Raw genomic sequence first — 27,540 nt, 5'->3', positions numbered from 1 at the left:
ATATCAGCAGCAGTAGAAAGATGCAATAGTAAACCAATGGTGTATTTTGTTCCTGCTGTTCCCTTTAGAAGTACTGTATCCTGCCCAGGTTTGGCATCAGTTCTGAAGAGAGATACTTGCCCTTCCTCTTGGACAGAAGGAGCCAAATTCGGTAATACCTGGTGTAAACTGAACGAGATGGACAGAGATATACCTTGGATGAGCTTATTCCAAGGTGCTTAGATGCTGATGAATATGTGCATCACTTAGAAAAAATCAAGGGAGAGGAAAAATAACGATCCCCGTACTAAATCCCAAACCAAGAAACTCGGACAGGCTCATCATCATCATTGTGCTGTAACAATATGTTAAAATTATGTTCAAAAGGACAAACTCATACTGAAGGCTGGGCAATTAAGTAAGACATGTCTTAGTAAAAACAAATATTCTACACTGGTATAACAAAAAACAAGGAAGAAAAATGAAGATAAATAAAATCAGCGCATAAATACTATTCCGAAGTGGCTATAAATAAAACAGCCAGAAAGAACTGAGGCGTTTGCACTGTTTTCTAAATTATGCGTGTGGGTCTGCAAGAGGACAGACAGAAGATAAGGATGGGGAAGGAATGTAAGCTCCTAACCATGACGTGCATCGGGCACCTTAAAAAGAACAAACGCGTCAGAATTCAGAAATAATGAATCCAAACTATTGTTGTTTGGATCCAAATCCTTAAACCTGTGTAGGTGTGAGCGCGCTCTGCCCACCCAATTCCCACCCCAGCGAGGCACATCACCTCTAATATGAATGTAAAGATACGATGCAAACAAACAGCGCTGGTTCCCAGCTGTGTTAAACAAGCGGTGGGTAATGTGGTGATCAAACGTTTCTGCTCCAGGGACTTTTAGTCACTTTGTTGAATACAGAGAGCTCTTTGCAGGCAACTTCTCCCAAGTCTTTGTACGCAGAAAGCGGCCAGAAAACAAACGTGTTCTTGGTCCGAGTTTACAACCTCCCTCTCTCCGCAGGCTGCCGTGCAGAGTCTGACGGAGCCCAAGTCATCACCTTTGCAAAAGTCGCGGGCTCCCCCTAAATCCACCCACTTCTGTTTTCCACCCTGCTCCGCTGCCTGAGGAAGAAGGCGAAAATGGTATTAAAGCTATTAGGGCCGAGTGCAAGTTCTGCTCTTGTGAAATATTAATGCGCCCGTGAAATGGAGCTTTTAGCCAAGTGAAGTGCAACCATTTCGCAGGCAAGCGCCAGGGGGAATCCCGGGGGGCTGGAGAATAAATGACCAGTGATTCCCTGGGAGGCCTCATTCCGGGGGAGCCGAGCGGGGAGGGGCTGCGCCCGAGGGCGGGAAAGGGAAGGAGAAGGAAAGCGGCCGCTGGGTGAAGTCCCCCCGAGCGGCCGCCACCCCCTGGCGGCTGGGGACAGAGGCAGAGTCAAGGTGGGAGGCAGCTCCACTCCCTCGCTGTGCCAGGGAGGCAGGAGGAGGCGTGTCCCCTCCCCGCCGCCTCTTCCCTGGCTCCGAGGAGCCGCTCTGTCTCCAGCTCGCCTCCGAGCAGACAGCGGGCGGCAGCGGGGAGAGCGGAGGAGGCAGCGGAGCGGGGCTCTCCAACTTGGCGGGGCTTTCCCCTTCCTCCCTGGCCCCGCGGCGGCACCATGCCGCCTCCGCGGGCCGCCCGCAGCAGCACCCGGGCACAGGGAGCCCCGACGCCCGGAGCCGCGCCCAGCGGGCTCCCGGGCTCTTCCTCTGCGCCCCACTGAAGCGGCAGCGCCCAGCTCCGGGGCTTGCCTGACTCTCCCTCCGCCCCGGGGCGCGGGCAGCCGCCGGCTCCGAGGGGGCGCACGCCCTCTCGCCGCGCCCAGCCCCAGGGAGTCGAACCGCAGGAGGGGCGCGGGGACCCTCCTCTCCCCGCCCGAGGGGGGCATCAGCCGGGGGCCCCGAGCCGCGGCCAGCCGCCGCCTCTTGCGCTCCCCCCTCCGCCCCGCGCAAGCCATGAACTTTGGCCGGGGCCGCTCGGTGGTGTTGAACGTGGGGGGCACCCGCTACTCCTTCTCCCGCGAGGTGCTGAAGGACTTCCCGCTGCGGCGGGTGAGCCGGCTGCACGGCTGCCTCTCGGAGCAGGACGTGCTGGAGGTGTGCGACGACTACGACCAGGAGCGCAACGAGTTCTTCTTCGACCGCCACTCGGAGGCCTTCGGCTTCATCCTGCTGTACGTGCGGCACGGCCACCTGCGCTTCGCGCCGCACATGTGCGAGCTCTCCTTCTACAACGAGATGATCTACTGGGGGCTCGAGTGCTCGCACCTGGACTACTGCTGCCAGCGCCGCCTGGACGACCGCATGTCCGACACCTACACCTTCTACTCGGGCGACGAGCCCCCCGCCGGCGACGGCGGCGAGGACACGCGGCCCCCGGCCGAGCCCCCGCCTGCAGCCGAGGGCAGGAAGTGGCTGGAGAGGATGAGGCGGACTTTCGAGGAGCCCACCTCGTCCGTGGCCGCCCAGATCCTGGCCACGGTGTCCATCCTCTTCGTCATCGTGTCCATGGTGGTGCTGTGCGCCAGCACCCTGCCCGAGTGGCGGGCGGCGGAGAACCGCAGCGTGGAGGAGCAGAGCAGGTACACAGCAGACTCAGTGAGGGAGCCCTCCGGGTAGGACGAGTCACTTATTTTCCCACTGTCCAGTCCGGTGTGTCCAGTCCAGTGTGTCCTGCCGCTCATCCTGACAGTTAATGACTATCAATTATTGAGCACTTAGTTAGCAGTAGCACCGGGATACTCCACCCTCAGCTCCCAGGACTGACAGCCCAACACAAGAACCAGCCCTGAAACTCCCCGGGGAGGGAAACGCCTGCCCTGGTAGGGTTTGGATCCGAACCTCCTTGTACTAGGCACTATGCTAACTCCCGAATAAAAGACCCCCTACCCATGAGCTGACACTGTAATTAACAATTCCCTCATCTGTAAATTAGACGGCTCTGAATTTCAATATTTATTTATTATAGTGGAAACCTCCTAAGGAACACAGGGGAGCTTTGTAGCTATTCTTAGCCTAGAAAGAGGGGGACAGATTCTAATCTCAGTTACACTGAAATAAAAATGCAACAACTCCATACCAGAGCAGCTGAGATCAGAGTATAGCCCATGCTCTTTATAGTTGTATTAGTCTCGAGTGGATCCTGCAACCCTTTTGCCCACCAATAATCATAACCCATAGGAGTAATCCTTTTTAAGTCTGTGGGACTCTTATGAATAAGGATTACTCAAGTGAGGAAAGGGTGTAGGATTGGTCCTCCTAAATGGAGAAAGGCAAACTAAAACCCTAAATTTTAAGAAATAGATTTATTTTGCCCATTTTTGAATGTTTAAAAAAATTAAATGCAATATGTATTCCATAAATATACTTACAAGGGGCCAGTCCTCCAATATATACTGTACACAAATGCCCCGCTTCTGCAAGTTCTTAAGTATGTGAGTAACTTTACAGCCCTGCATCCTGGCAGGACCAGATTCTATACATAGACTCATAGAAGTTAGAGATGGAGAAGGTCTGTTAGAGAAATGATTCTGTCCCCTTACAAGTGTATTATATAGTGTCCCAACAGATATTTAAATTGATGCCATACATTACATTTGATCTTAGCCAAAACATATTTAAAAACATTAAGGTTGTGAAACAAAGACATACAGAATTGATATTGTGGCTTTAGGGCTCAATCCTGCAAGTCTTATAAATATGAGCAATCCTTATTGGGCTTGATTCTGATCTCACACCAGTGTTAAACTGCTGTAACTCCATGGATGTCAGTTATTCCTGATTTAAACCAGTGGGAGAAAGGACTGAAACCCACAGATTTTAATGGGCTCTCTCTCCTAGGTAAGAATTACTCATCTGAGGGAGGTTGACGTATACAAAAAAAAAAAAATTTTTTTTTTCTGTTCCTCTTTGCTGATTTGTGTGTCAGCAGAAGTTTTCATCCTCCACAGTTCAGCCTATCCTGCTTTTCTCTATAGTGAAGTCATCTTGTCATTATGAAATCAGTCTGTTGCCATAGAATTAATTGGTATGTGATATATTCTGCACTAATAGTCAAATTCATTCCTTGGAAGTATGTTCATGGTTTCCATTGACTTAGATATATGCGTGCAGCTCCAAGTTCACTGTAACTGGGCCAAAAACTCACTGCAGGATCAAATGGGGGTGGAGATGCACTGAGCTGTTGGCTCCTAGTTAGATACAAATACCATGGGTAAAAATGAAAAGATCTATATTTAAGCTTGATATATGTGAAAGTTTCCGGCGGTTTAAAACCTTGCCTTTAAATTGTCCCAAATTATTTCAGATATCTCCAAAGAGTAGTTATGATTTTTATATAACAAACATTTACGTAGATACCTAACTGATAGAAAAATATGTGCTGACACACCTAGGCACAATTGACTTTATTCACAATAATTCTTGATGGTGTGCAGGTCAACTGTAAAGTTGTTGCACTTACCTAAATGAGTTTTTATTTACAGCTAAGCATTGCAGGCTTTATACTTAACTTCTAAACAAAACTTAGTATCCCTTCCACAAAAATGCATTATATAACATTACTCACCAGTGTAACCATCTCACATATATAAGTATTTGCAGGAGTGGGCCCTAGATACTAATAACATACAATGTGGCCAGTACCTGGGGAAGAGAAGGGAAAAAATATTGAAGAGTGGTCTGTAAATAACTGGAAAAAAACAGTATCAGTGGTAGGTTGAGAACTATTTGTGCTGGTGCATGGAATTGCAAAGAACTGGCCTACAGGATAGGGAATCAGGGTTGTGCTTCAACAATCCCTATGCTGCTCTTGCAGGAATCTTTACTATCTAGCCAATGATGTAACTTGGTTCACTTGAGATATACCTTTATTCATATATTATTGCTACACAGATGTAATAGTTTAACACTGAACACATTGAAAATGGGTGCATGTTCTTCCTCTGGTTGCCACCGTACTTATAGGACACTAGCTGAGGTGGCATAGTTCTTACATAGAGTGGCTATCATAATTATGCACTTCAGTACTGAAAAACTCAGGCGCTGGAAGAATGTGAGTTTAAGGCAGAATTGCAGCTAGTGTAAATCGTCATAGGCACGTTGACTTCAGTAAGCTTGTGACAGTTGGCACCAGTTGAGAAGCTCACCCTCAGAGCCCAATCCTGCAAACACATCAGTATTTATTACTTATGTATTTCCAGGATCAGGCCCCAGCACAGCTGTTATCTGGGTTTACTGCCTTCCTGCTTGCTTACATTTGAATTTCCTTGCTTTCATTGGTATAGTTACAATTTAACGTTATTTACATTTAGAGCCAGATTTTCAAAAGAGCTCAGCACTAAAGTTTTCCCATGAAATCCGTATTTTTTGAAATGTAGGTATCTGCTATGTTTTTAGTCTCTAGTATGTTCATTAATAAAAACTATCGTCCTTTTATCAGTGCTCTTCCTCCTCTTAAAAAGAAAAAACAAAGAACAAAAAACACAGTGGAACAAAAACTCCCATTAATTTATTTGGTATGAGGGACAAAGAAATAGCAATATTATATTTTTCTCACAGCACTGAGCTGGTGATTATATTTCAACAATAAATTGAGATGTTATTTAAATAATTCAGAAATAAGAATCTTTTCATCTTCTTAGTGTATGCACAACGTGCCTCAAGTGGCACATGACCAAGATTCATCACACAATGTGGTCCACTGGTTGGATCATTGTCCAGGCCGGGTACTGAAGGGGAGCGCAACATCCCTCCCTCACCCCCCATTTTCATAATGCAAAAGATCAGATGGCTGCAAAAGTCCTCAAGATTGGCATGTGAAAGTTAAGGTCTATCATATGACTGGCATTTAGCACAACTTTTTTTTCCTCCAGGATTTCACAGCAAATCAATTGCCTCAGACTTTAAATTCCATCAGTAAAGTTTAAAAAAGGCTTAATTATTTTTAATATCTATTATAAATTACCTTTTCATTAGCTTTTAGGATTTCCTGAAATTCTACTGGACTTTTAGGGATGAGTCTTGCAGTCCTTTTGCAGAAAAAAGTTCCCATTTCAGTTAGCTGAGGAAGGTCCGCAGGAGTAAACCCATTGACACAGTTTTAGGACAAGCTGTGTTTTAGATTCTTTCCAGTGTATTAAGCGCACTCCTCAGATTACAAGCTTTTCTTCCTATGATCCCATCTCTGTTGGACTGGATCTTTGGGTGGCAATCCCGTTTAAAAGTATTAACTACAGCCCCAACTGTGTTTTGGGGCCTATATAAGCCCTTTTCCTCTGGGGACCTGTGACCAGCAAACTGATTAAACAAACTTCTAAACGAATCATTATTCATCCATCCAAAAGGTACATAGCACACAGAGCAAAGGGTAAAAACAATAGAGATCTATATATATAGTTCCCCTTACGTACACCTAATCTTTTCTTAGAAGTTTAGTAAATTCCTTTCAGCTCAGTTAGCTCCATCTCTTGTCTGGGAGAGAGCCTGTTTGCTGCAGTTTGTGTCTTTCTCAGAGCATTTCCATTAGTGTCTTCCCCTAGGCAACTACTGACAACCCACCAACAGGTAAATTAAGGTTCATATGATTATATTTATAAATTATATGCTTAATTACTTCAGTCTCTACACCAATACGTTGTTAAGTGCATCATCTTGCGCAACACTCCTAAGATCTAATTGAAAGGCCAACTGAAGTAAGTGGAAAGACTCCCATGGACTTTCACTGGGTTTGGATCAGGCCCTTAGTATTTAGGATATCTAGATTAATCAGGGAGTGGGAGGTAGTTTATCTCCTTGGATATTTCATTATATTCTGGGGGCTCTCTCTTAAAAAGAAGATGAACAAGATAGCTAACTACCAGAGAATTTACTGCTTTTTAAAAATAAATTAACACATACAATAATTGAAATTAACTTTAATGCCCACTCATTTGTGTCAGAACCTTGCTATTCCCCTCCCAATTCTTTACCTGCACATTCCTTATACATTTATAATGTTTCATTTTAAAATGTGCCCATCCTGATTTAGGCATCTATAAACTTTTTATAAAACCATCAGGTTAGAATCAATATTGTAAGAGAGAGACCCACTCTCACACATTAGTAGAATAAGCTATGATGGTTACATTTGGCCTGCATAAAGTAATTCTACAGTACAACAAAGAGATGCACTCTGTTTTCATTGGAAACCACAAAGCTTCATTACAATTTTTCCCAGGCTATTTTTCAATTTAAAAAAAATAATTTATTTCTCGTAAACAGCACCAGACTGGTCATCCTGGCAAGTGAATTGTTATCTACAGAGCAAGTAAAGTATGGACAGAAGCCGGGCAAGCTTCCCTCAAACAGCCCTACCAATGAGCCTTGACCCCCTTCTCTAGGCAATACCACTAAGAATGATAGAGTAGTTCTGTCCACAGCCTATTCAGTCCTCTGTCTTTATGGAGACTGTTAGTAAGAGTGATGTCTACTAGTGCCAACTGACACCAGTTTTGTGTACATGTTCGGATGTGAGCACCCGTTCACAAGAAAAAGGACTGAGATCAACAAACCTTTCACGTGGTCCTCTGAACAGCCATCAGATGAGTTTTGGTCATGATCATTTGGGTCAATATGTGACCCAGTAGTAAAAAGCTCTGTATTCTATCAATCCCTTGGAGTCAGGTTCCCTTAAGTTAAAGCCATATCATAGCTTCTCACTTCTGGGAGGGAGATAGAGGGCCTAGGAAACTCAGGAAAAGTCACATAATGGTCCTCTCTTAAGGAGAGGCATGGAGTATGAGAATTCCAAATCCTGCCGATCCCAGAGATTTGCAAGGAATGGGGCTTCTGGTTTGCAGAGAGGCTTCCCTCCATGGGGCTATTCCTAGGAAAGAGGGAGTAGAAGTACCAGGGCCAGCTCTACCATTTTTGCCGCCCCAAGCAAAAAAAAAAAAAAGCCACCCGGACTGTGCCGCCCCAAGAATGGACGGAATGCCGCCCCTTAGCTTGTGCCGCCCCAGGCACGTGCTTCCTCCACTGGTGCCTGGAGCCGGCCCTGAGAAGTACATAGCAGAAGTTATTACTGAAAACATTTTGCACAGCAATGTATTTTGTGACCTTGCTCTCCTCCTACCTGGTACATCCCACTCTTCAAGGGAGAAGAATTGTTCCAGGACTTCCACAGGCTACTGGGGAGCAGACAGCAGCAGCCCCAGTCTCTCCTTCTGATGCTTTTGGTGATTTAAAGTCCTCCTCTTTGTTCCCCTGTGTCACACAGCAGATGGGTAGTTAGGGTCCTGAAAGTTTTTGATTTGTGGACCCATCTATAAACTGATCCTGTGTATGACACTGAAATGAGAGCTGTGCAAAATCTTTTTGGGACTTCCTAAGCCTTTCCATTGCAGGTCATTTGGAGCCTGTCATAGACTCACCATCCTGAAGCACCTCCTCATGGCAAGACTCAGCATTGCAGCCCCTCTGCCTTACCCTCTTCCTCCAGGCTTCAGTGATTTGTGCAGTGACTTGTCCCTCCACTAAGGTCACACTAAGAGTCTGACCCCTCCTAAGGTAACAGTATCCCATCTTGAAGGAATGAAAACTCTCCATGTGTCCCAGACTCAGTTCTCCACAGACTCTTCCCCCTCTCCCAGACTCTGTACATCTCTTCTCACTCCTTTCCTTCTAGGGCTTTCTCTCTGGAGGACCAGTGTCTCTTAAACCACTGATCCTTGGGGTATCTTCCCTGGAGTCTCTCTTCTCCCAGGCTAGCTTCAGGAGTCTCCTTTTCCCCAGCTGTCCTCTCCATTCAGGGACAGTTCCACAGCATAAGCTTTTTCCCACAGAGCAGAAACTCACACCTTCTCACATATGACTCCTCTTCCTAGTGTCCTGCAGTCCCTCCTCTATACGAATCACTTAGTCTGGTTCTCCAGCTAGGTCTAATTCTTAATTACCTGTCTCCCCTCCAAGTGCCACAAAATGGACTAATTGCGCTTTCTGTCTCTCCTTAATCCTGCCTCTTCCAGTCCTGTTTGGAATGTACCCTATCACAGAGCCATTACAACCTATTGTGCCAGTAAGCTGTTGTGCATGCTCATTCTCAGAACTATTTCCCCAGGAAGAGATGCCCCCTCCCCGCCGCAACCTTTTCCACATACTGAAATCATGGTTGAATATGTAGAATGAAACCCCCAGTTAGTAAGTATGTATAACTTCTGTTTTCCTAAGCACAGTAAAACAAAAATAGCTTCTTTTCTAAACACCACCTATCATCAATTACCAGAGGGCATTTGTTCACATTATAAAATAGATCTCTGCAAAATTTCAGTTAAAAAACTTAAGCTGTGTTTGAATCTCAGGAACCCAGAAAATACATTTGAAACCACTAGTGTTTAGTCTCCTACCCTCCCAGAACTTCAGAACACCAAACACATTTGTTTCCAACATTTAATAAAAAAGAAGAAGAACTCCTTGACAGGCTAAGATCCAGTTTGTCATGTTTTAGCCCCAAACATTTTATAGCTAAATTCTAAACTGCTTTATATATAGAGGGCTGTGACTGGGTAATGGAACTACATACATCAATTTAAATATAGGGACATGAATGCCTCTGTTATAACTGACTTGTCCCATGAGACATTCATACAAAGGTACAGTCAGACAGGGACAGATTGTAGCTAGCCCTGTGTGCGGGTGCACCAGAGGAGAGGGTGCCAGGATCTGACATGTCCCCTTTCTTCCTCACATGGGCTGGCCATAATGGGCATTGGCAAGATCTGCTCAGGACTAGGTGCTATAAACTTCTACGAAGTGGGTAGGGAGGGAGGGTGAAGAGCTAGAGTTTCCCCGTCCCCAGCAGCAGAGGTCAGAAGACAACTGCAGAGCAAGTGCACTCTGTACTTTCTTTAGGCACAATAACTGAACCCCTGGGAGCTCCAGAACGCATTTTGCCTTTCTTCAGGACAGCACCCGTTGTTACCACTCCTCGTGTGGGGCTGTGATCATGTATGACACAGTCTAGCCCGTTCAGATATATTATCACTGACAAAATGCAGAATTGAAAGATGTTGATAGGAAAGCTTTGAGAACACAGTAAGTCGAGAATTCCCAACGACTTTACAGATTCTGGCCCTGATTCTACAATACTTGCTCAGGCAATACTCCCATTAACTCGGAAGACATTATGTGTGGAAGTCACTGGGAGTTTGCCTGAGCAAAGACTTGACCATTAGAACCAATGCTTTGACATTTTTCTAGTTTAATGCTGCTTTTATGTGGAAATAAGATTTTAGGAACAAATGGATGTTGATGGACTTTAATCACATATTGTCTTGTCATCTGTTTTGTTCATGTGTCCTGTTGGCTGTGTATGTTTTATTCGGAAGTTTAATAGATGATAAAGCCACTCCAGTGAATTCTTTTTTTGAGATTTCAGCTAATTTCTTGGAGAATATTATAAAAAAAAGAAAATTACCAGTTAAAAAAAGAAGAAGAATGCACAACTGAAGGATGCTTTGTGACAATTCAGAATATGATTACTTTACTAGTCTTGTTAGTGACTTTAAAAAAGGCATTTCCAAAGCAGTCTAAGCCAGTCTATATGTAAAATAGGTTATTCTGCTAGGGAATTATCAGTCAGAACAGAAAATTAAATGAAGTGATTGGTTTAGAAAAATAGCTACGGAGGACTGATTTTCATTTCACAGACAAAGAACCACATTAAAAATAATGCTGAGGGTCTTATTTGAAAACTGATAAATACCTAGAGATTTAGCGTTTTTGATGAGAACTAAATTTTCATTGTGTTTAGGTACAAGCAGGGGTCGTTGACACAATAGAAGATTTTACATACCATCTGTGCTGGAATATCTAGCCACTGAATAAAAATTAGGGTTCAGCATTTTCTCTGAATTTCTCAGATTTTGTGAATTTTTGAGGGAGCATTATGTTTGTTTAAAAAATATTTTCTCAATTTTTAATGGTAGGTTGTTTTAAAACTGAAATGAAGAAGGGGAAAAGCCTGCTAAAAATCTTGGTTGGAAACATACGGAGTAGATGCTGGTTTGCCTAATGATATCAACATAAAGTCTGTGTTGTAAATATGTATTCAAACTTTTAAAACTTACATGTGATTTAAACAATGGACTATAACATATAGTCTATTAGGTGAAAATATAGTGAGACAGTTTTAAAATGTATATGCTTTATTTATCCTCTTCCACCCTGTCTCCTCCTCCATTAAAAAAGAACCAGGGTATTTGGCATAAGAAAATATCCCAGAGTATTTTAAGAAAAGTGAATACAGAACATGCTGTGTCCTTATTCTTCCAAGTGAATGCATCTTAGTTGGTTTTAATCTCATATTAAATGTCAAAGATAATTAGGCCATATTAAAGGCTAGTTGCTAAATCTCAGTTTTCTTAACTGATGCTATTTATCTATTAATGATACAAATAACAAGTAACAAACAATGAATCATTTAAGGCAGAGTTACTCAATCTGAGGCTGCAGAGCTAATATGTAGCTCTGCTGAGTCCTCATATAGGCGGTAGGTCTGATCATCGCATTCTTCCTACTCTGCCTGGTTTCAGGAGCACCAACTACCTGTCCCCAGTGACACATGTGGGATAGGATGGGACAGGATGGAACAAAGCTATTGGAATTAATCTATGAAGGGGAGGAGAGAATGGTCATAGAGAAGAACCCCATCCTTCCTATCAATAACCAGGAAATGGGGGAAGGGAAGAGGGACAAAGAGAAGAACGGAGCCTTCTTCTCAATAGCCAGGAAATGTGTGGATGTATGGGGGCGGGAGGCGGGAAGGGGCAGGTAAGATGGAATGATTGAAGCAGGGCTTTGGAGCTGTGCTCCGGCTCCGCTCCACCTCCAGGCAAAAACCTGCAGCTCCACTGCTCCGGAGGTGCTCCGCGCCCCAGCTCCGGGCTCCGCTCCAAAGCCCTGGATTGAAGCTATCATATTGATTGGAGGGAGTGTCAAAGCTAGAAAACATGATATCCTGATTTTACTTCACCATGCTTATAATATAAGATCAGATGAAACAACCAGAGCAGCACAGTATGGAGCAATAGCTCTGCAGTTCAATTCTGTAATAAAGTGACTCCTGTTTTTCAAGATGGACTACCACTGATTCCCTATGCAGCTAAAAAGCTGTTTCTGTCACTTGTGCTCCAAGTGAGCTCCACAAGCCTGCCGGCTTTCACAATCTTGGAGTTTCTCATTGTATTCAGAGAAGTAGCACTCCTAGCTTCTGGATATGTAATATCTACTTCATAGGGCTGTCGATTAATCACAGTTAACTCACACAATTAACTAAAAAAAATAATCACGATTAAAAAAATTGATCACGATTGATCGCAGTTTTAATCGCACTGTTAAACAATAGAATACCAAGTGAAATGTTTTTGGATGTTTTTCTAATTTTTCAAATATACTGATTTCAATTACAACACAGAATACACACTGTACAGTGCTCACTTTATATTATTTTTATTACAAATATTTGCACTGTAAAAATGATAAACAAAAGATATTGTATTTTTCATACAAGTACTATAGTGCAATCTCTTTATCGTGAAAGTGCAATTTACACATGTAGATTTTTTTTGTTACATAGCTGCACTCAAAAACAAAACAATGTAAAACTTTAGAGCCTACAAGTCCGCTCAGTCCTACTTCTTGTTCAGCCAATCGCTAAGACAAACAAGTTTATTTACATTTATGGGAGATAATGCTGCTTGCTTCTTATTTACAATGTCACCTGAAAGTGAGAACAGGCATTCACATGGCACTTTTGTAGCCAGCACTGTAAGATATTTACATGCCAGATATGCCAAACATTCGTATGCCCCTTCATGCTTTGGCCACCATTCCATAGGACATGCTTCCACGCTGATGATGCTTGTTAAAAAAAATGTGTTAATTAAATTTGTGACTGAACTCCTTGGGAGAGAATAGTGAGTCTCCTGATCTGTGTTTTACCTGCATTCTGCCATATATTTCATGTTATAGCAGTCTCGGATGATGACCTAGCATGTTGTTCGTTTTAAGAACACTTTCACTGCAGATTTGACAAAATGCAAAGAAGATACCAATGTGAGATTTCTAAAGAGAGCTATAGCACTCGACTCAAGGTTTAAGAATCTGAAGTGCCTTCCAAAATCTGAGAGGGATGAGGTGTGAAGTATGCTTTCAGAAGTCTTAAAAGAGCAACACTACGATGCAGAAACAACAGAACCCAAACCACCAAAAAAGAAAATCAGCCTTCTGCTGGTGGCATCTGACTCAGATGATGAAAATGAACATGAGTCAGTCTGCACGGCTTTGGATCATTATTGAGCAGAATCTGTCATCAGCATGGACACATGTCCTCTGGAATGGTGGTTGAAGCATGAAGGGACATATTAATCTTTAGCACATCTGGCACATAAATATCTTGCAACGCCGGCTACAGCAATGCTATGCGAACACCTGTTCTCACTTTCAGGTGACATTGTAAACAAGAAGTGGGCAACATTGTCTCCTGCACATGTAAACAAACGTTATTGTCTGAGCGATTGGCTGAACTAGAAGTGGGACTAAGTGAACTTGTATGACATTGTTTTATTTTTGAATGCAGTTATTTTTTTGTGCATAATTCTACATTTGTAAGTTCAACTTTCATGATAAAGAGATTGCACTACAGTACTTGTATTAAGTGTATTAATAATACTATTTCTTTTATTTTTATAGTGCAAATATTTATAATAAAATTATTATAAAGTGAGCACTGTACACTTTGTATTCTGTGTTGTAATTGAAATCAATAGATTTGAAAATGTAGAAAACATCCAAAAATATTTAAATAAATGGCATTCTATTATTGTTTAACAGTGCGATTAATCGTGATTAATTATTTTAATTACATGATTAATCACAATTAATGTTTTGCTTCACCATTCCTTGGCCAACTATAATTGACCTTATCCTAGGACTTCACCAAACAGGATCATCATGCAGAGCAAATGGGATCATATAAATTTACACTGAAAGACTCAATGGAGCCTAAGTTGCATCCTGTAATGACCTATGGCAGCCATGGGGTCAACCCAACTGGCTGACACAATGGCAGTGAAGTTGAAGAATAAGAATTAAGATGCTGCCTTTAGGTAAAGTCAAAAGCCAGTCTATCTCCCTGTCATAAATATACAGGGAAGTGTAACAACCTTTATGTATGCAGTAACATCAAATCCCTCCTGGCCAGAGGTACAGAATCACTTACCTGTAAGGGGTTAATCAGTTCAATTAACCTAGTTGGCACCTGACCAGAAGAACCAATGGGGAAAGAAAATACTTTCGAATCTGGGGGGAGTGGGGGAAGGTTTTGTTTGTGCTCTTTGTTTTGTTCCCTCTTGGGCAAAGAGAGAGATCAAGCAGGTAACCCTGCTCCTACTGAAATGATACATCTAAAATTACAGAAATTGTAAATAATAGCAAGGAAATGCGTTAGATTATCTTTTGTTTTAGCTCGTGAATTTTCCCTATGCTAAGAGGGAGGTTTATTCCTGTTTTTGTAACTTTGAAGTTGAGTCCAGAGGGGAATCCTCTGTGTTTTAAATCTTTTTATTACCCTGTAAAATTACCTTCCATCCCGATTTTACAGAGGTGCTTCTTTTACTTTTTTCTTTATAATAAAGTTATTCTTTTAAGAACCTGATTGATTTTAGTGTCTTAAACATAAAGGGTCTGGTCTGTACTTTTATTAAAGGCAATTGGTTGGTATATTATTCTCAAGCCTCCCCAGGAAAGGGGGTGAAAGGGCTTGGGGGGATATTTTGGGGGGGGGGGGACAGGACCCCAAGTGGCCCCTCCCTGAATGTTTGTTTAAATCACTTGGTGGTGGCAGCAATACCGTTCAAGGACAAGGAAATTAATTTGTGCTTTGGGGAAGTTTTAACCTAAGCTGGTGGAATATAAATTTAGTGGGTCTTTCATGCGGGTCCCCACATCTGTATCCCAGAGTTCAGAGTGGGGAGAGAACCTGACACTCCCCATCTAAGTGTGACACAAAGGGCAGTCACTCACGTCCTAGCAGTGTAACATTTAGAGAGCTAGGAGGTAAATTCTGCAGGGGACATGTTCCCAATAGGTGCTGTCAGAACAAGAATGGGTAGTTATGGAAAATGGGAGGCAGAGAGTTCTTTTCCACATTGTAGTCATGAAAGAACCCTTGGTACATTCTGCAGGGGTGCCAATTCAGGCCAAATTCCTGTTCAGGCAGTTACACTGTGGAAATGACCTCATCTCATTCATCCTCTTTTTTATTCCTAGACTGGAAGAGAAAGATATGTTTCCTGCTTTTTTCAACTCCCAGTTGATTTCCCATGAATTAGTCCAAATGAAAAATATATTCCTTCTGTGCCTGCAGACGAGACTACTGCTGTCAATAGCTGGTTTAGCACTTCAGCAAACTCTGGTTCCAGGTGCTTAGCTCGTGACTTCCACCAGTTCAGTGGTATGACTCTTTGCATTAAGAAATGAGCCAATCAGAGCTCAGATAGGGAGAAGCTATGAAATAGGAGTATGTGACCATCTAGGCTGGTTAGTGAATGATCTTGATGAGATACATGATGGTGTCTCCTGGAGTAAGAAGCTATATCCCAAATCCTGTGCTGACTGCCAGTCTCTTGCGCCAGTCTCTTGCGCACAGTCCCTGGGTCTCCCACACACTCAGGCCCTTAATTATTTATAAAGCTTGACCTGAAAAGTTAGATTCCTTTCCCCTGATTCTTTCTTTATATAGAAAAGCAGCCTGTAATGTAAAAGTTTCGATAGAGGCTCATGGACTCAGCATATTTATTTTTTATTTAAATTTTTGAGAGATTAAAGTGAGTTTAGGCCACCCATAGTTTGTATTAAAATCAGATTTCATTTTAAATAGGTTTATTTTTAAAAAGAAAAACTTACTATAATTTAAATAACAAAAATCTGATTTAAATTAGAAAAAAATCTTTTTTTCCCCCAAAAATCATCAATTTTTATCCACCCTGCCCAAAAGCTACATGGGGTCACTGGATCAATACCAACTCACAGGGAAGATTCCACCAAGACTAGACCCTACCGTTCCCTAGATGTTCCACATCCAAGTATTGACCCAGCGAGACTCTGCCTAGCTTCTATATAAGAAAGAATCAACATAACATGCGCATGGCCTGAGGAGGAGCTATCAAGTGGAACTTTTTTGGATGTACAAAAAAAAAATGCTCTTTCACGTAAATGTTGACTGCCAAGGGTCAGAGCCACAACATAAATCCTGGAAAATAAATCCTAGAAAATAGATTGGAATGGAATGAAGTCCCCTTAAATGTAGAATATTTTTGGGCACACTTAATAATGTACATAAATTCTATATCCACAGCTAGGAATTTATTATTATTATTATTTATTAAGATGCCAGCCAGCTTACAACCTGTGAGCAAGTGCAGACTCTGTCAGAGTCTGCATTAGGATGATTTGTATTTGTTTGCATTTGCTATTCAGGGAGAGAGGAAATGGTCACAGAAAATTCCAGAAACACAGTTTTTCGTTTTAGTGTGGAGCATGGGAGAGATATAAAATGATATAATATTTTTGAAGGAGTCCGTGTTCCTTTGCCAGCTCTCTTCTAGCAAAATAATAGATTATTTTTTCCATGGTATTAGATCATGAGCGACAAATACTACTTTTTAAATCAGGAAAGAAAAATACATAATCTATTAACTAAATTCAATAATATCTTTATGGCTGCATATAATCTGTGCATTTCTGTGTGTTTTGTTTTGAGAGAACACTGAGGTCTGAACTGAACTGCCAGATGCTATAAACCTAGGTTTTTAAAAGTGGAGATTTTCTAGATATATCTAAAAGGTATCCTTATAACTTATGTTTAAGGCAATCAGTCACTATTAAATAAACACTAACATTACCAGAAGCTTCAGATCATTTAGACAACAAGTCCTTTTACTTTACTGGACTATAATTCTTAAGAGAAAACATTTTGATTTATGTGGGTCTACACATTAAATAGGGCCATCCCTAGCCATTTAGGTGCCATAAGCAGCCTCCCCCCGTGGGGGAGCTGTGTGGGGCCCCAGACCTCCCCCCCCCCTCAGGGTCTGAGAGGCAGGAACTGTGGGTGGGGAAACTTTTGGGGGCCCAGAGTGGCCAGGGGGATTAGTGGCGGGAGCAGCCCGCTCTGCTTCCCTTGCTCTGGCCCCAGCCATGTCGCTCGGGGGGAGGAGGCTTGGGGGAAGGGATCCCCTCCCCTGCACTCACCGGCAGTGGCAGAAGCGGAGCAGCCCGGCCCCAGCCCGCTCCACTCTGCCAGCTCCCAGCTGCAGTGCTCCGCTTCCCACCGCTGGTGAGTGCGGGGAGGGGGGGGGGGAGACGGACCTTTCCCCAACCCCCTCTTCCCCCACAGCGACATGGCTGTGGCCGAGGCAAGGGAAGAGAAGGGATGCGGAGCGGGCTTGGGCCAAGTTGCTCTGCTTCCCATGGTAGGTGAGTGTGGGGGGCGTCCTTTCCCCAACCTCACCAGCAGCGGAAAGCGGAGTGCCGCAGCTGGGAGCTGGCGGAGTAGAGCGGGCTGGCGCTGGGTTGCTCTGCTTCCCGCCCCTGCCGGTGAGTGCAGGGTCACGGGAGGAAGAGGTAGAATGGGGGTGGGCCGGGGGCGGAGCGGGGGGAAGGGTAAGAGGCAGGGCGGAGGGAGTTGTCCAGGGCCCCACACTCCCCTAGGGACGGTCCTGCGCCTTGTAGTGGGTGCAGCCTGCAGGGGGGCCGGCCGAGGGATGGGGCTGGTGCTGCCGCGTATGCAGCACACAGCTGCCTAGGGTACCATGAAATTTGAGGCAATTTGGTGCCCCAAATTTCATGGTGCCCTACGCAGCTGCGTATGCCTAAGGACGACCCTGACATTCAACTTTTCTAAGATAAATTAAGTCAATGTATTCGTATAGACCTTATCTGAGAGAAAGGTCCCTAACTCATAGATGCTTCATGGGCCTCCCTGGCTATCTATGCAGATTCAGTGGCTGCCTCTGACTGAATAGGTACTTACCTCTTGTTAATGGTAGCATTCAGTTTATAAGGCAGAAATTATTCCCTTGTTATTACCTGACCATTACTACCCCCTCCATTTTTGAGACTGGGGTGTCTCTCTTTTGTTGGGAAGAAGGACCTACATTGAAAACCAATCCACAGTGGCTAATGGAACAGATGAGTTTCAGAAGGCTCTGAAGAAGAATATTATCTTTCTAACAGACCACTGTCTTAGGCTTTGTCTACACTACTCAGCTTTTAATGACATAGCTGTGTGGCCACAGCCGTGCTGCTAAAAGTCATGCAATGTAGCCGCTGTTTGTCGGCTCTCCTGCTGACAAAAAATGTCCACCACCGAGGAGCGGGGTTAGCTCTGTTGGCAGGAGAGTGCTCCTGCCAACAATGCGCTGTTCATACTGTCACTTGTCGTGGCAAAACTTTTGTCTTTCAGGGGCGAAGGGGGCGGTTTAACACCTCTGAAAGATAAAAGTTTTGTTGTTCAATTGCCAGTGTAGACATAATCCAAGTGGTTAAGAGAAACATCAGCATGTGGGCTAGATTCCATGCTATGCCTCTCAACAGAACTGGTTCTCTATCAAAACAGGCAAAATCTTCTGTGGTTGCATTTCAGCCTATAATGCTTGGTAGGCTCTGAAATTTTTTGGATACAGACTGTTATCTTTGAGTTACAGTTTGTTCTTCCTGTCTGGTTAAAGCCAATGCAGAAGTGTTGGCACAATTGTTAGGGCTGATTTCCAGTGCTTCCATGAAGCACTATCTTTTCTTAAAGTAATAGTTGGATTCTTGCTTAATAAGCCATCGCGTGGCATGGACAATCTCTCCAAATATTGCTCCATTCTGGATCTCCAGTGGTGGTGAAACAACTCCAGTAAATCTAGAATTTTCAAGTCTTTTTGACTCCCATCAGTTGGGTTTTAGACCTCTTATGGTACTGAGACTGCACTGGTCTTATTGGGTTTTGAGTTTCTGAAGGAAATAGATGAAAGTGCTTGCGAGATGGGGAAAGCCATGAGAGAAAATAGCAGATATTATATTAGCCCTCTTAATTAACAAGATATGCTCATGATTAATTGAATAAGAGGGCATGTTTCCACCTGCAGGATATCATACTGGATCCCCAACAGCTACTGGCTACCCAGAAACAGCAGTTGCTATTTGTGCCTTCTGCTGGCCCCAATTCAGTAAAGCATTTAAGCATGTTCTTAAGTCTCGCTGACTTCATTGGGACTTAAACATATGCTTAAAGTTAAGCCCATGCGTAAGCACCCTTCCTGGACAGGGATACTTCCCTGCATCTGGGCCGTTTGTACTTGATAAGAAGGTTGTGCCCTTTTCTTTCAGATGTGGTCCTCACCATTGACTTGGTTACTGTGAAATTAGATTATTGCAATGCACTGTACATTTTTAAACCCTTTAGAAATTTCAGCTAGTGCAGATTGTGGTGACCCCACTTGTAAAACAGGAGGTTGAGAGCAAACTTGCATGAGCTATTTTCCCTAAAAGTAGAAATTTCAACTTCTCAGTGCTCACTGTGGGGTTTAATTTTTGTGGCCCAGGCCAGCAGACATGTCTTTCTCCTTAACAGGTTGTTCTGCTAATGAGCTGCCACTCCATAGCTTTTGGTAGGTTTGATAGCTTGCGAAGTATGGCGATCTTAAGCTGGATAGGGACCTAGAGTTTTAGTTTTAGATATTAATAGCTGTCTACATTATTTTAGACGTTATCCTGTAGTGTTCCTGACTTTGCAGAAATATCCTCACATATTGGTAATGTTAACAATTTGTAATTCCAACAAAGAATTCACTAAATGAATTGCAGATATAATCAAATCCTTATCAGTAATCAGTTCTGAGTTGTACTCACTGTAGCTTGGTATTATATTTACACAAACAAGCTCAGAATAAGATAGTGTGGCTCACCATTTGGCACACCCTCCAATAAGGCTCTGAATTAATATCAATTTAGTAATGTCCACAGACAAACCTTAATTAAAATGCTCATAGAATTAAAATGCTCCACTTTGTTTCTTTTGACAGGATCATTGAAGCTATCTGCATAGGCTGGTTCACTGCAGAGTGCATTGTGAGGTTCATCATCTCCAAAAACAAGTGTGAGTTTGTCAAGAGGCCCCTGAACATCATTGATTTGCTGGCAATCACTCCTTACTACATCTCTGTGCTAATGACAGTTTTCACAGGGGAAAATTCTCAGCTCCAAAGGGCTGGAGTCACTCTGAGGGTTCTTAGAATGATGAGGATTTTTTGGGTGATTAAACTTGCCCGTCACTTCATTGGTCTTCAAACACTTGGTCTGACTCTGAAGCGTTGTTACAGAGAGATGGTGATGCTTCTTGTCTTTATTTGTGTTGCTATGGCAATTTTTAGTGCACTTTCACAACTCCTTGAAAATGGGCTGGACTTGGGAACAAAGAATAAGGATTTTTCCAGCATCCCTGCTGCCTGTTGGTGGGTAATAATCTCGATGACCACGGTTGGTTATGGTGACATGTGCCCCATCACTGTACCTGGAAGGATTCTTGGTGGAATTTGTGTGGTTAGTGGGATTGTTTTATTAGCATTGCCTATTACTTTCATCTATCATAGCTTTGTGCAATGTTATCATGAGGTCAAGTTCCGATCTGCTAGGTACAGCAGAAGCCTCTCTGCTGAATTCTTAAATTAATGAGTGCTCCTGCTTTTTGTAATAGTACTTGCTAAGCTTTGGTGGAAGAGGTGATGGTTGCTCCCTGTGTACACCCATCTTGCTGGATGATCTAAGGAACAGCATTGTCATCAGCCCTGAAGGATGTCAGTCACCATTCTCACCTGAAGGATGACTACCTGCTTTGGGCCCCATGGTAGGGAGTGTGGGTGGGGATGTTGAGATCTGAGAGGAAGAAAATGGTAGCTTCTAGAACAACAATGGGACTGGAAAGTTCTCAAGACATCATGGGGGCTGGACTTCTTTCTACCTATCCAGACAACTACACACACAAATCATGGGCTTGGTACCAAGAGAGATGAAGACCTGCAACTCAGTGGGAGTTGCAGGTACTCACCACTCCTCATACTGATATCCCAGAGCCTTCCAAGGAAAATGTAACAGATGTCATTCAAATATTTAAAATCTAAAGGTCCCTTGGAGGAGTAGAGACCTTGTTGACATGAAGCCTGCTCCAGAAGAGTTGAGGGCATTGGAGCAGAATTGATGCTACTTTTAATTCCTCCAAGTCATGCAGCAGATGGAATAATCTGATCTTACAACTGAAGGAAGAGGGGAAAAAATATAAATACACAAGGCAGAGAGAGTCTCACAGCCCAATTCTGATCTCAGTGAAAGCGACAGTGAGGTCAATGGAGTTAGTCCAGATTTTTATTGGAGGAACCAAGAGGAGTGTATGTCCCTCTCTATGTTGTGGCATATGCTTAACCACAACTGTCATTTCTCTGGGCGTAAGATCTATAGTAGCAACTAATGTCATACTTTATAAAGATCAGAGTAAAATTCAGTTGTCGATAATACGATCAATATATCAACTGCTAGCTCAGTGGGAGGCAGATATCCAAATTTGACTCAGGTGCTCAGCTAAACTCCATCAACATGAAGACATTTACCTATAAGCCTTGATTTCCCGCCACCCCATTTTATTAACCATAATCACCTCATAGTGAAATAGTATTCCAAGGAACATGATATGAGTCTGTCACTTGAGAGGTTCAAAAACTTTCTAGACAAAGCACTAGAAAACAGGAGAACAATCCTGCAATGTCGGGGCTGGGACAGATGTCCAGGTGGGTCTTTTTCCATCTCCAAAATTCTATGATGATTCTTATTGAAGGATCTATTATGAATTGATATAGTTAATTTAAATTTTAACAACTGTACAACAGCCCAGATGATACTGAAAAGTAGCATTTTAGCTGGATGGAACCTGTGCTTGGCACAAAGTAATATATTCTCCCCTGCAAATATGGAATTAAGATGAATGAAGTTAAGTTCTCATGTTTCATACACTACATTTCTTGTGTAGTACTGCTTAGTAGCACTATTAAATATGACTTTGAAAAGCTGCCATGTGCTGTTAAACATTCAAACAAATTTAGGCACAGCTAAACCAGTACTGTTTACCACCCACCATTAACAGGAAACATTTTTATTAACCAGAATCACCAGTCTATTTGAATTTGGTGTGCTTGCTTGAAAGTCATTGTAAAATGTTTACTGTGTTTGTATTGTAGAAGCACCTTTGGATGTTTTGTGTACATTTGTCTGCTTTAGAAATAGAGTGACTGGGACCTAGCAACAGAAGTCTTTGGTACTGATCACTCACACTAAAAATATTAGGTGGAGTATATAACTAGTACTTGAAGGCCATATGTTGAAAAAGAAATATGCTGCCATTTTTGCTGCTCAAGACATAAGAAAAGTTATGGATCATGTTAAGTGGCATGCTGTTGGTTTTAGGGGAAAGGGATATGTACTGATAAAGCCAGTCAAGGAGAGAAAGGAAATTGTTTCACTACCAGAAGTTGTAAAGTAACCTGAAAGAAAAGTTGCTCGATTGCAATAGCCATAAGTTTGCATTTCCCAAAACTAGTTTGCTTAGTTCCTTTTCCTTTTTTCTGCAATAGTTTCTTGATGATATATTATTGTGTAGTGCCACATCCACACCTTTGAAATCTCTGTATCTTGCAGAGAGGTGAATATTCCTAGGGAAGGGGGAGAAATCACTTTTGGGGAGAGATTCTCAGCTGGTTTAAGCTGGCCAGCTTCCAGTAACTTCAGAGGATCTATACCAGTTGACACCAGCTGAGATTCTGGGCTTTCGCATATATAATAGAGCTGATTAGAGAAAAAATTCCCCACAAGAATGAAAGTTAGTTTTTTATAAAAGAAACTGAAATTTGAGTTTCATTTTCCAGCCATTGAAGACTGAAACATTTCAGCCAAAGTTAATGTTTTGATAAAAAATTTAAAAAAAATTTTGAAAAAAAAATTCTCTACAAAAAAATTGGCTTTGACAAAATGAAAATTTTCCAGCCGTGTAATACTGAATTTCTATTACTTTCTTCTTCTACTAGTGTTGAAAAAGCTAGCGCTACACATTTAGAAACTCTGGGGTGAAATTGGTTTCCATGTAACTTTTTCAAGTCTACTGTGCCTTCAATCCACAGATTATATTTAAACAGATTAATGCCCTCTATTTGGGATGCAAAATACCATATACAATTTGAGCAAAGTGGGTACATCTCATAGTTTTAAACATATACAAATATGAAATATACTTACAGTAAGTTGTAGTACTTAATTCCAGAAAAAAATTAACTTGTATTTTTATCACTACAGTATATATAAGGTCAGTTTTTTAGCTTCATGTGCAAAAAAGCGAAGTCAGTTATAAATTAATGCACACAATGACTTTCAAGTACAGATTTGTATTGTACAGGCAATTGAATACTAGACATTCCAAAGACAAACTAGTGTCTAGAATATGTTTGACATAAGAGTACAGAAAATGCTATTTTAAAAAGGGTTTCCAAATGTAGATTCATATAGAATACAAAGAATATAATCACCTACTTAAGATACTTATGTAAAGGAATGTATGTTTATGAAAAGTGGAGATCATCTTAAATACAAACATTTAGATTGCTCTAGATCAATTTTTTATTGCAGAACGTGAACAAAAATGCCTCATGTATTTTAAATTTGCATTACAGTAGAATAATTTTGAATAGCTAAGTGGATATTAAGTAAGAGTCTAGTCCATAAAAACTTGCCCTAAATATAAGCTAGCTACGGAGAGATATTTGCTCTTTTCTTTATTTTAATGTAGCATGGTTATTAATGTATTGACAAGAGTTTCCTTTACTCTTTCTAGAAACCAAGTTGAAGTAGCCTTATATCAGAGGTAGCCTTAAAACAGAGAGCCTTATAGTGAAGGGATAGGGTATTCTGATTTATAGTGATGCTTATTGTCTTATTTTCTATAGATTGATTTTCCTAGTGAAACTTTCTATAAATAAATATTCTATAAATATTGAATTATACATGCGTATAAAGATAAGCATTTCTTTAAACTGGTTAAGTTACTTCATTAAAATGCACCTGAGCTTTCTTTTCAGTTTTATACAAGCATTATGGCGTAGTGTTCTCTCCACCTAATACAGCATTTCAAAAACTAAGAGAGGATAGTTGGCTAACTCTCAACCACTCCCCCAAACTTCACACCAGAATAAAATTGTGTTCCTATTGTGTTCCCACTGAAATCAGTAGGAGTGGAGGGTGCCTAGCAAATTGGGCCCAGAGTCTATTTTTCTCTTACTGTACTGCACAAAGAGACCCCACCCCAAAATCTCCAGTTATGGAATATTAGTTACTATCTCTTTGGATATTGGGTTGCTTCAGCTGGGATACTTGATGCCTCTAAAGACACACACAAGAGGAGGAATGTAATCTTTGGCCATTTATCCTAAAAATCAGATTAAGAAACCAAACAAAACACCACAGAGACAAGCGATTGCAGTCATGGTGCCCTCTCCCAGGTGAGACCAGACCCCACAATGGTTGACTATTTTCAACAACTTTGTCTAGATGGGTGCAGGTTGTCTAGGGCTTGATTATTAATTTTGAGGTTAAAAAATATCCTTGTGTCAGAGGGGCATGTTTTGAGCCTCATGAACATTGTAGAGAGCCTAGTGAATATGAAAATCCTCTTATGAGATTCATGGCCTGACTAACATTTATGTAAGGGAGGAGTGGTGAGTGGGAATTTTCATTGTGTAAACAATCTGTGGCGGTATCACAGACTTCAGCTGAATCCTGCCGTTTCAGGGATAGAGCTGATGACTTTGTGGCTCCAAAACCAGAGGCCTCTTCCACTTCAGTTATCTTAATCACAAACACCTTAACAGATCTGAACTTCAGCCCAGGAGAAGGCATAAAGCCCTGAACATTCACACTATACCAATAATTTCTTCCCACATAAGAGGTCCATGGTAAGCTTATCAATCAAGCTCTGGCCATTTGAAATTTGTATTGTCTGTATACAAAGGCCCAGATGCTGCAGTTTCATCCATCTAGGCACAGGGGTCCGTTCTAAAGGAGGCAGCTGTAGGATCATAGCCCAAGGCTGCGCATAATGAAATAGATTGATCATGTTGGTTTAGAGAGAGAGAGAGATTGTTTTCATGACTTGAAAGGGAATCTGGCTCAAAGAAACAAAAGATACGTTGTTTTTAAATTAATTTTCACATTTAGAAATGGATGATGTTTGTCTACATTTTACTGGTTCTGTTCTCTTCCTGCTGCTTAAAAATAGCTCCTCTTTACGTTAATGGGAGTAAAGAGAGTAATGAGAGCCCTATTGAAGCTATGGCAGTTTACACCAGCTGAGGATCTGCCCCAGCAGGCATGGAGGAGACAATAAATTGCTGTTCATATAATTAAGCCTTGAAAACTACCTAATATAATGTATGGTTTATGAAATAAAATTTGGAATAAAGAATCTCCTTTGTGGATGGCATCACGGGTTAAACTTCAAGAAGAATATATTGTGCAATTGATATGTATGTTCAGTAAAATTGTTCATCTGCTCTGAATCTAAATTTTAAGGGCCAGAGATTAAATATAAACTTTGATCAAATGATTAAAGTGACAATGTTGATTGCAGCTTTTTAGAATCCTTTGTTCTTTGCAAATTCAGTAATTAATAATTTTTATAGAACATTGATTTTATATTGTTTGCATATGTGTAAAAAAATTCTGTATAACATTTGACGAGTTAATAAATTTTTGCTTCCTTAACCACCTGTATACAGTATTACGTGCATGTGATCTCCAAATAAATCTACTGGATTCACTAGCGTATTTCACTGTGCGAGGCTTAAGATAGAACACTAAAATAAAATTGTCAGACTTTTTAAATAGAAGTCTTACATTATTCTCTTTTATTTTAAGGTATGGCATTGTTTTGAAAAGTGACTTTGCAAAATTGATACATTTCTTATGCAACAGTTCTATTCCCTGTGGGTATTCATATCTGTTTGGTGTACTGACCCAAAAAAATAAAAGTGTTTCTTAGGCCATGTCTATTCTACCACTTTTGTTGGGATAACTTATGTTGCTCCGGGGTGTAAAAAAACACCCCCCTGAGTGACATAAGTTATACCGACAGAAGCGTCGGTGTGTACAGTGCCAAATCGGCAGGAGAAGCTACCGCTGCTCTGATTTTATTATGTCGACAGGAGAGCTCTCTCCCATCGGCTTAGAGCAGCTACACAAGCGATCTTACAGTGGCGCAGATGCATCAGTACAACTGTGCTGCTGTAAACTCGCTAGTGTAGACATGGCCTTAACTTTTTAACTCCCATTAGAACTGCAGAGCCAGTAAAGTTGTGAGAGAATGAGCTGAATTCTAATCTAGCTCAGCATTGACATAATTTTACAGGATCCAATTCTGTCCTCAGATACCCCTGGGTAACTTCAGTGAAGACAATGGTCGGGGGAGGAGGGTGTACTGGTGTACAGAATTTGGCCTGTATAATCTTTTATTAATAGAGACAAGGCATGACCCAGACAGAACAATTTGAGTTTCAGAACCCAGGCTGCGTTTCAGGTCTGGAAGTTAAGATGAGCCATTGTGCTTACATTTGATCAGGAAGTCACTGAGACACAATAAATAATGAACCCCACGGTGCTGTTTTTACAGAGTCACTTTTCACAGTAAGAGCTAGATATATTTTACAGCAACAGGGAACAGAGTAATCGGAATAATAAGTAAAGCACCATGTAATGGAAATATGTAAGCCCTTGGACTGGTTCTGATGAACTCATAACCCAGAAAACAGATGGAAGCCAGATTTAACCCCACTGAATTAATTGAAATGTATTCACTTAAAAAAATACCGTATACTTAGCTCTGACTTTATTCCGAAATTTCAAATCAACTGAAACATTATCTAGTACAACATTTACTGTGGGGATGATTGATATTATTACAATAGTTACTATGAGAGAAAGGTAAAAGGATGCAAGACACACTGTGGCAATGCTTTCACTGACGCCATCTCAACTAAAAATAATCACAGCTAATGTTCTTCAGGTTTCTTTTTAAAAGGAAATTAAAAATTCATGATTTGGACTTCAAATTAGATCAATTTTGATTTTTTGGTGTCAGAGCAATTGGATTGTGACAAAAATTAACAACACATAGATTAGAAAATAATATTTTGCCATTTTATTTATCAGTTCAGTGAATAAACAACAAAAAGACTTCTAAGTAGGGCTGTTGATTAATCGCAGTTAACTCACGCGATTAACTCAAAAAATGTACTTCAATTAAAAAAATCACAATTAATCACACTGTTAATAGAATAACAACTGAAATTTATTAAATATTTTTGGATGTTTTTCTACATTTTCAAATATATTGATTTCTATTA

At 41.6% G+C, this 27,540-nt stretch overlaps 1 protein-coding gene across 2 annotated transcripts; it reads left to right on the top strand.

Moving 5' to 3' along the window:
- Positions 1-1,306: 1,306 nt before the first annotated feature.
- Positions 1,307-25,958, top strand: KCNG3 (potassium voltage-gated channel modifier subfamily G member 3). 2 transcript variants are annotated; one of them, XM_005301265.5, is made up of 2 exons: positions 1,307-2,640; positions 20,134-25,958. In XM_005301265.5, the coding sequence occupies exons 1-2, from the start codon at positions 1,982-1,984 to the stop codon at positions 20,777-20,779; spliced, it is 1,305 nt and encodes a 434-aa protein (XP_005301322.1). In that variant the 5' UTR covers positions 1,307-1,981; the 3' UTR covers positions 20,780-25,958. The 2 variants fall into 2 exon arrangements, with proteins under 2 accessions (XP_005301322.1, XP_005301323.1); XM_005301266.4 differs by having other exon boundaries at positions 1,309-2,607.
- The last annotated feature ends 1,582 nt before the right edge of the window (positions 25,959-27,540 follow it).

Source organism: Chrysemys picta, chromosome 3 (assembly GCF_011386835.1).
Source record: "Chrysemys picta bellii isolate R12L10 chromosome 3, ASM1138683v2, whole genome shotgun sequence".
Taxonomy (NCBI): domain Eukaryota; kingdom Metazoa; phylum Chordata; order Testudines; family Emydidae; genus Chrysemys; species Chrysemys picta.
This window is presented reverse-complemented; position numbering and strand designations above follow the sequence as displayed.

Excerpts from the sequence above, each read along its gene's own strand:
- KCNG3 (XM_005301265.5), top strand. The coding sequence starts at position 1,982 with ATGAACTTTGGCCGGGGCCGCTCGGTGGTGTTGAACGTGGGGGGCACC. Across the intron at positions 2,641-20,133 it reads TCAGTGAGGGAGCCCTCCGG|GATCATTGAAGCTATCTGCA; the intron begins GTAGGACGAGTC and ends TTCTTTTGACAG.